This window comes from Littorina saxatilis, linkage group LG11 (assembly GCF_037325665.1).
Source record: "Littorina saxatilis isolate snail1 linkage group LG11, US_GU_Lsax_2.0, whole genome shotgun sequence".
NCBI classification, from domain to species: domain Eukaryota; kingdom Metazoa; phylum Mollusca; class Gastropoda; order Littorinimorpha; family Littorinidae; genus Littorina; species Littorina saxatilis.
The window spans coordinates 14,296,441-14,305,631 of record NC_090255.1 but is presented as its reverse complement, the minus strand read 5'-3'; the positions used below and the strand labels follow the sequence as shown (position 1 = coordinate 14,305,631).

General features: G+C 41.0%; 1 protein-coding gene across 1 annotated transcript in view; it reads left to right on the top strand.

Annotated features, from left to right (window-relative positions):
• The first annotated feature begins 3,937 nt into the window (after nt 1-3,937).
• Nucleotides 3,938-9,191, top strand: part of LOC138980679 (cadherin-87A-like) — a 35,039-nt gene continuing 29,785 nt past the window's right edge. Inside the window, exons 1-6 of the mRNA XM_070353587.1 lie at nt 3,938-3,977; nt 4,821-4,943; nt 5,462-5,635; nt 5,919-6,109; nt 6,434-6,625; nt 7,057-7,167. Of these exons, the coding sequence (XP_070209688.1) occupies nt 3,938-3,977; nt 4,821-4,943; nt 5,462-5,635; nt 5,919-6,109; nt 6,434-6,625; nt 7,057-7,167 (831 nt within the window). The remainder of the gene's footprint in view (nt 3,978-4,820; nt 4,944-5,461; nt 5,636-5,918; nt 6,110-6,433; nt 6,626-7,056; nt 7,168-9,191) is intronic.

Sequence of the window (9,191 nt, the reverse complement as noted above, 5' to 3'; positions counted from 1 at the left end):
CATAAAACTGTAACTTATCGTCGTTTCTCGCGTTTTAATAAAAATGATTTTCTCTCTGATTTAATTCACAGTCCTCTTTCTGAAGTCTATAGCTTTCAGAATCCTGATAAAGCTTTGGAGCATTGGTATAATATTTTTATTTCTATTTATGATAAACATGCACCATTAATTACGCACAGAGTTAGACATATTGAGAAACCAAAGTGGTTTGATCAAGAAACAGAAGATGCTGCAAACCACAGGGATTATTTGAAAGCAAAGGGTGATTTTGAAGGATATAAACGGCAAAGAAATAATGTAAGTTCACTAAAAAGAACTAAAAAGAAAAACTATTTCACTGAACTAGTGTCATCTAAACAAGATTCAAAATCAATTTGGAAAGCCATTAATTTATTAACAAACAAGCGTTCTAATTCACACCCTACTGCCATGAAAAATATTTCTGCTGATAAACTTAATTTACATTTTTCTACAGTGGGGCAAAAAGTTATTCCTATTGATAGAACACAAGAAAATGATTTAAATACCTTAATAGATCATTGCAAATCTAAGAGAATAGAGGCAGAAATGCCGCTACAACACATGACTGTGTCTGAAGTTTACTTTGCACTTGTTCATCTTAAACAAACAGGAACCCGGGGTGTAGATAGAATAGACAGTAAAATATTGAAAATAGCTGCTCCTGTAATCACAGACACCTTGACATACATTTACAACTTATGCATTACCACCTCTTATTTTCCAACAGCATTTAAGCAAGCTAAGGTGATCCCTCTGTTTAAATCAGGTGATCCTTCTGATCCCTCTAATTACAGGCCTATTTCAATCCTATCACCACTTTCAAAACCCTTGGAAAAACATATATATAAACATGCCCTAGCACATTTTGATAAAATGTATTCCATCCAAATCAATCTGGTTTTCGCAAAAAGCACTCATGTCATACAGCTCTTATAAATCTAATTGATCAATGGCTAACCAACATAAATTCCAACAAATTTTCTGCAGCACTGTTTGTGGATTTTGCAAAGGCGTTCGATGTTATTGATCATTCTCTTCTCATCAGGAAATTGTCAATATATGGCATGCAATGCACCACCATTAATATTCTTGAATCTTTTCTTTTAAATAGAAAACAAATTACATTTACTAATGCATCATATTCAAATGAAAGTACTTTGAAATATGGGGTCCCACAGGGATCTGTTTTAGGCCCATTATTGTTCTCCATTTATGTCAATGATTTACCACTTTGCATACGTAATAACTGTGAATTGTTTGCAGATGACACTACTATTCATTCTAGTCACCATTCCATAAATTATTTGTCAAAAACTCTCCAAGAAAGCATTGATGTGTTCTGCGCGAAGTTAGCATCCGGTTTCATTCTAGAATGGACCGGGTCCAGGTTGGAATTCTTACCCTGCGCAAGTACAGGGGTGCCATTCTAGAATGAAACCCTTGTTGCTGGTCCATTCTAGAATCGGCCGTGCGCAAGGTTGGAATTTGGGTCCAAGTTGGAATAGTCATTTCAGTTAGACTATCACACAGCCAAAGCCACAAATGTGGATTTTCTGTTTGTTTTTGTTTTTTGTGTGTTTGGTTGGTTTTTTTTCCGGTTTTTTTTACACTTTACTCAAAGACATCGTGAATTGGGATTGTGATGTTCTGAAAGTGATTACGATTTTGAGAGACACTCAGCACTGATCGCTACGAACGGAAATTTCCGGACTGACAGTGTTTTGCCGATCTCGCTTGTAACTTTTAATCTTATTCATATACATGAAGTTGGTCTTCTGAATTGTGAAGATAAAGTCTTTAGCTTTGTATCGATATATAATATGACTATATAGTTTGAGCGAGGGAAAGGCTTTTTTTTAACTTTTTTTGTAAACTAGCTTTAACGTTCTATCAGGCATGCGCCTCTTAAGAACGGTGCTGCTTTGACCACAAGACTCGCAGCCATAGCAAACCCCTCGTTATGAGCGCCGACCACAACGAAAGCAATTGGCTGCGGTGGGCCCCACGAAAATCGGCAAAGGCGAGGCTAGTTTCTGTAGAAAATCGTCTCTGTTTTCTCCAAAATGACATATCATCCCATAACTGGCGTTTGTATTTCGACATAAGGTCATCGATTTCATTCTTTCATTTGATTCATTTGTGAACGCTGAGCTTCGAGTATTTATGCTTTTCAGGGAAAATTTTTGAAAATTCTGACTTTCCACAGTTATTACGGAAAATCAAGCTTGTCAATCAAGATGCTGTGAATTGGAATGTCATTACTAATCATTAGTTGACCTCTGGCTCAAGTGGTGTCATCTTGCTACACGGTTGAATTGCAATTCGTCAATCTCTGCCGTCACTGGGCACTGAGAACGTCAGGAGCCTGTATTTTTTTCAAGGGCAATTAGAGGTTATTTGAAAGTATGACATGGTATAATGTTGTGATTTTGGAGAGAAAAATTAATTGACTGTCATTGCAATGAGGCTTGGTCAGAAATAAAGGGTATTCACTGATTTTAAGCTACAATTCAGTTGCTTGGAAATGACAGACCTCCAATCCATTTGTAAATCAAGTGAACTCTCTTGAATGATTGGTACTTCCTCTACAAATAAATGTGCACCAGGATATAATTCTTGGAACTTTGTTCTTTTGTGTAGTAGTAATGCAGGGTTGTAGGAGTTTGAAACGTGGGCATATCACAGTTTGGAAGGTAGGGATTCTGATAGATTAAATAAAAACTGTCAAACTTTTAGGCATGGAATTCCCCTTTGAGAGTATTTGTTGTGGTAGTACTACTACTATGAATTGCTTTCAATGTTTTTCCATAATATTATAAAAACAGACAAAAGTTGTTGTTGATTTCTGTTTTTGTTAATGTCAACTTTTTTTTAAACCTGTGACAACAGCTCTATAACTCACTCTGTCCTTCTGTTGGTCTGTCTGTCGGTTAGTCGGTCTGACCGTCTGTCTGTCTGTCTGTCTGTCAAAAAAATTGTCAAAAAACCGGACATTTCCGAGAGGGAGACAGCGCTGACATTGCAAGCGGCCGCAACCGGCTCTCATCACAAAAACAACTGCCCTGCAAACATTACCGCCCTGGTAGTCCCCCTTGCTATGGTCTGCCTTTGTTTATTGCGTACTCAGGAGTGTCAACTTTCTTGACATGACATGACATCGCAAGATCGCCAAAGGATTTTTTTCAGGGGTAGACAAATCAGCCCCATTTTATCAAAGGGAAGGTGCAGGTGGAGATAATTCAAGGGAAGACAACTCTGTCTTACCTACAAACATTACGGCCCCCTTTATTCAAGGGTTTCATTCTAGAATGGCACCCCTGTACTTGCGCAGGGTTAGAATTCGAACCTGGACCCGGTCCATTCTAGAATGAAACCGGATTCTAACTTCGCGCAGAACAGATGCACTCGATCCTGAATTGGTCAGAGTTAAACCATATGTCTCTTAACCATACAAAAACAAAATTTATGCTAATAACCACAAGACAGAAACGACAAAATCTATTATCGAGCATTCCACCTCTTTATATTAAAAATCAAGTATTGGAAGAAGTGTCTCACCATAAAGTCCTTGGTGTAAAGATTGATAATAATTTATCATGGCATGATCACATTGATTACATCTGTAAGATTGCTTCCCAAAAAATATATCAGTTATCAAAAATAAAACATTTCTTGAATTTCCACTCGCGAAAGATTTTTTTTTTACAATCACATCTTGTCAAATATTGATTATGCATCCACTCTATGGGATTGTGCAAGTGCTAATGTTTTGAAACCTTTAGCCAGTCTTCACAGAAGAGCAGTTAAGCTTATAATGTTAAAAAATCACACTCCTTCAGAATCTGATTATAAAAATTTGCAAGTATTACCATTTCAAAAAAGATTAATGTATAATAAAGGTATAACACCTTTAAAGATGCATAAAGTGATGTCAGGATATGCACCGGAGACATTACGTGATAATTTTATTTTGAACTATAACAGACTAAAAATCATAACACCGACTCCACGTATTGACCTTTTCAAATCAAGCCTTCTTTATTCAGGTGCGGTCCTATGGAACTCACTGCCTATTTTTCTTAAGCATAAAACAAACACAGACAGCTTCAAAAAAAATTATATGTCGCACATAATGCAACTAATTAAACATGTGCTGAATGGTTCATCAATTCATTTAAAATGTATGTGCATGTTAAACAAAATTATAATAATATGCAGATCTAAATTAAGTTATGTTAAAAATTGACACTTGGAAATTGTACTTAAAATGCAGCATGACAATTTATTTTTTAAATTTGTATCTGTATATACAGTTATAATGTATTAAGTTTGATGTGATAGTTCTTTGATTATATTGTTTTCTGTTCTTGTTGACCCTATATTAGGGCGAGGGCTGGATGTAAAAAAGCATTATTCTTGCTTATCTATTACCCTCGATAATAAAGATTTTGTCTTGTCTTATCTTGTGTGTGTCTCTCTCTCTCTCTCTCTCTCTCTCTCTCTCTCTCTCTCTCTCTCTCTCTTTGTGTGTGTGTGTGTGTGTGTGTGTGTGTGTGTGTGTGTGTCTCTCTCTCTCTCTCTCGCTCTCTTTTGTAGCCAATTTTTGTGCAGAAGAGAAACTGATCTTCAAATGCATTTATAGTTCGTGTGTGCGTGTGTGTGCGTGTGTGTGTGTGTGTGTGTGTGTGTGTGTGTGTGTGTGTGTGTGTGTATACATGTGTGTGTGCGTGAGTGTTGTGTTTGTTTGTTTTTTTACTTTGTGTTCATGTAATTCAGATTGTTATCAATTTTCCTCTCAGGTCCGAGAAGAGTGGTTGTTGCCAGAGACTTGAGAAGGGAGCCGGTGACGTCACATGAGCTGACGATTGGCTTGTCTGACGGTCACACGCACATCACGTGCACGGTTTTTATTGTCCTGAACAGTACGTGTATAATTAGGATTGTTTCCACTTGCTCTCTATAGCTGTTTTGTTGTCATCACAAGTACGTGTATATGTTTATGTTTCCACTTGCTCTCTGTTACTGTTTTGTTGTCGTCACAAGTCCGTGTATATGTTTATGTTTCCACTTGCTCTCTATTGCTATTTTTGTTGTCGTCATAAGTGAGTGAAGGGTAAATGTCCCTGAGGATATCAACTGTGAGATTAATGTGTGAATGTGTTTCTATGACTTGCACATATCGTTACTCGTATGGGAACGCTTTGTGCTTGAAGGGACAGAGGTTAAATCCGAGTTTCTGTGAAGACGCGTCAAATTCTTCTGGTTTTAGTACAGCTAGCAGTCCACGAGCGAGTGCTTACGTGAGGGGATGTGAAACAGTCACAGAAGTGGTTATTGACGCACCTTGTGTGAAGTTTTGAACTGTAAATCCGTTAAAACTGGGAAAGGAAATGGCAGCTGAAAAACGGACATACGTTTATTGTTAAGTTGTACTTTTCAGACAAGAATTCTCCCGCACAGTTTGCGCCTCACACCGCCGTTGTACCCGTCAAGGAAGATGTCCCTGCACTGACGTCACTGTTCAAGTTTGACGTCACAACCAATGACACGTACTCCCTTACGTGGAACGTGGAACCTTTCAGTGACGTCAACTTTTTTCACTTTGACGACGAAGGTCAGTGCATGTGCGCATGCGTGTTTTTCCGTAAACATTGAAAGTGTGCGTGTACTGTGAGAACTGCAGTGGCCTTTACATTGTGAAGGAAGAATGAATGCCACGGTGTGTAAATAAAAAATATGCACAATTACACGCGTCGACGAGCATGTGTCTTTTTCTATGTCTTTGTGTGTGTGTGTGTGTGTGCAGTAGCATGTCAGAGTTTATAGCCTACAACAAGTCCCAGGCTATATTATTTTCTAGACATCCATTCTGTGATCCCACGCCACATTTTTTCCAGCTTACGAGGTCAGACTAGCCGAAGGTCATTCCTTTGACTACGAGACGAAAACGAGGAAGTTCGTGATCACGTGTACAGCAGACGACCGTTTTCTTCAGTCGTCATCCTCCGTGACCATCAGCATTGTGGACGTGAACGACCCGCCCTACTTTGTGTCCCCCCGCCTGCACGTGGCAGTGGACGAAGGTCCTGTAAGTAGACATCTGCCTTCACGCAACGAATGCTGCTGCAGTGAAAGCCCTCTTTTTAGACCCCCCAATTTAAGACCAAGACCCATTTTTGAGACCTTGCTCTTCAGATTATCTGTTCATAATCTCTGCAAATTTACCTCCATTTTAAGACCTGGGGGATCGGGGTAGGAAGTCTGGAGAATTCCGCAAGGACAAGTAAGAATCTTATGTAAAGTTGCATTCACTGTAATTCAGAGACGCAAAGTAAGTCATGATCATCACAGAGCAAAGGGAATCCATTTGATTCAACTTTTCACATTTGTGTCCGGCTATGGAATTGTTTAGGCTCCAACAGTCAGCTTTTTGCCACACTACAACGTCCTTGACCCCGACAACGACACGCTATCGTTTGGCCTTGTGGGTAACCGTACTACATCAGACAACGGTCTCTTCACAATCAACGCTGAAACAGGGGAGCTAACCAATCGTCTGGCGCTGGACCGCGACCAGGGCAAACCTAACCCCCTTCAGCTTCAGGTCAGAGCAACATGTGGGTGTGTACTGTGGGGGGAGGGGATTGAAAGAGAGAGAGAGAGAGAGAGAGAGAGAGAGAGAGAGACAGAGAGAGAAAGAGAGAGAGAGAGAGAGAGAGAGAGAGAGAGAGTGAGAGAGAGCGAGAGAGAGCGAGAGAGAGAGAGAGGCACGCACAAACATACACACGCACACGAACACACACACACACACACACACACACAGACACACACACGTACGCACACACACGCACACACACGCACGCACGCACGCACGCACGCACGCACACACTTACACACTCATACACACACACACACACACACACACACACACACACACACACACACACACACACACGTATGCGAACAAGCGACAAGACATGACTGGAGCAGGTGGAAACCTTCACCTCCACGGTAACTGTGTCTTTTGTCCTCAAGGTGGAGGTCAAGGACCAGGCCGGTACGTCAGCCACTGTTGACGTCATCGTCTTTCTCAATGACGTCAATGATAACGACCCCGAATTCGCCCAACCAACGTATGCCTTCAAGGTATGTTTGGGGTTCAAACTGTTTGAAGTCATATTGTGACGCCCAGTTTAGATGTTTGTTAGCAATAAGTTTTATTTCTATGTTTGACAAGGAAAACAAATCACTTGTTAAAGGCACAGTAAGCCTCCCGTAAACCATCACAGATACTGTCAGGCTTTTACACACAGTACAAACACCCTTCCATTTGAACGCTCACCGAACGGGAACATCCTAGGTGCCCTACGTAAAGAGCGAGCAATTTTCAAAGAATTAATTTTGCGGATTGTCTCCTCACACAATCGGACCGTGGTGCGTTTTGGCACTAGACCTAACTTTTAAAATCTAAATAATGAATCGACAGCTTGTTACACAAACATTCTTAAATCATAAAAGGATTCTTTTTTCATCAAGACAAGATCAGTACAATTCGAAGTTTTGAAAGTTTGAAAAAAGAAAAGCCCGGAAGCAGGGTCACGCAAGGTCGTGGTTCTCGTAGCAGACGACGGTTTATGCCTAGGCCTCGCCAGTTCCTCTGAACAGTCAAAAGCCATCGCTAGAGTTCTTGTGAACCACAGCCGTTTGTTTCGTGCATAGTCAGAGGAACATAATAACGTGCTATTGCAGATAAGGTCACAGCGAATTGCAAACTGACGACAACATTGTGAACAAGAGGCGAAGCCATCAAGGCTCACGTAAGAAATCGACAAACAGTAACACAAACTCAATCACTCCGTCACACATACACACACACACACACACACACACACACACACACACACACACACACACACACACACACAGAAAGAGCATAGGTGAAACTGTGCAAGAAAGCGAGACACTAGATCTAGATCTGTCTGTCTGCATGTAGCCTACTTACAGGGACACGACTGCCAACTAGTCTCGGCCCGCTCAAAATAATAATGACCGAGACTTTCAGTACTTCCTTCGCGTGACGTCTAACCCTCTTACGTCATAATGTGACGTCAATGTAATGTGACGTCTTCAAATGTTAGAGTTTCTACCACAGACATACACACGCACGCACGCACATACGCACGCACGCACGCACGCACGCACAGACAGACAAAGTTACGATCGCATAGGCTACACTTACGTGAGCCAAAAAGGGAAACTGGATCACACGGGTTCACGATGGCTCAGGGGTAAGATAAACCACGCAAAAATAAATTCTTTGAAAATTGCTCGCTCTTTACGGAGGGCACCTAGGATGTTCTCAAGCGGTGAGTGTTTAAATGAAAGGGTGTTTGTACTGTGTGTAAAAGCCTGACAGTAAATGTGATGGTTTACGGGAGGCTTACTGTGCCTTTAATTTGAAAGCCTTTTGCAATAACTCATACCAAAGCTACACGAGCCTTTTGATACTGAGGGTCTTGTCCGATTACAGTGGTTGCCGACAAATTAACAAAGGCGAACACATGCATATCATGTGACAGACAGAATGACAGACAATAGGATTGACGGACAATCAGAGTGACGGACTATCAGAGTGACGAATAAACAGAGTGACGGACAAACAGAACGACGGACAGATAGAATGGCGGACAGTTTAAAAGACGGACAATCAGCGTGACGGACAAACAGCGTGACAAACAAACAGAGTGACAAAAAAACCACCAGAATGACGGACAATCAGGGTGACTGACAATCACAATGACGGACAATAAGAACGACGGACAATAAGAACGACGGACAATCAGAGTGACAGACAATCAGATTGACGGACAGATAGAATGGCGGACAGTTTAAAAGACGGACAATCAGCGTGACGGACAAACAGCGTGACAAACAAACAGAGTGACAAAAAAACCACCAGAATGACGGACAATCAGGGTGACGGACAACCAGAATGACGGACAATCAGAGTGACAGACAATCAGAATGACGTACAATCAGAATGACGGACAATCAGAGTGACGGACAATCAGAGTGACGGACAATTAGAGCGACGGACAATCAGAACGACGGACAATCAGAACGACGGACAATCAGTATGACGGACAATCAGGGTGATGGACAATCAGAAT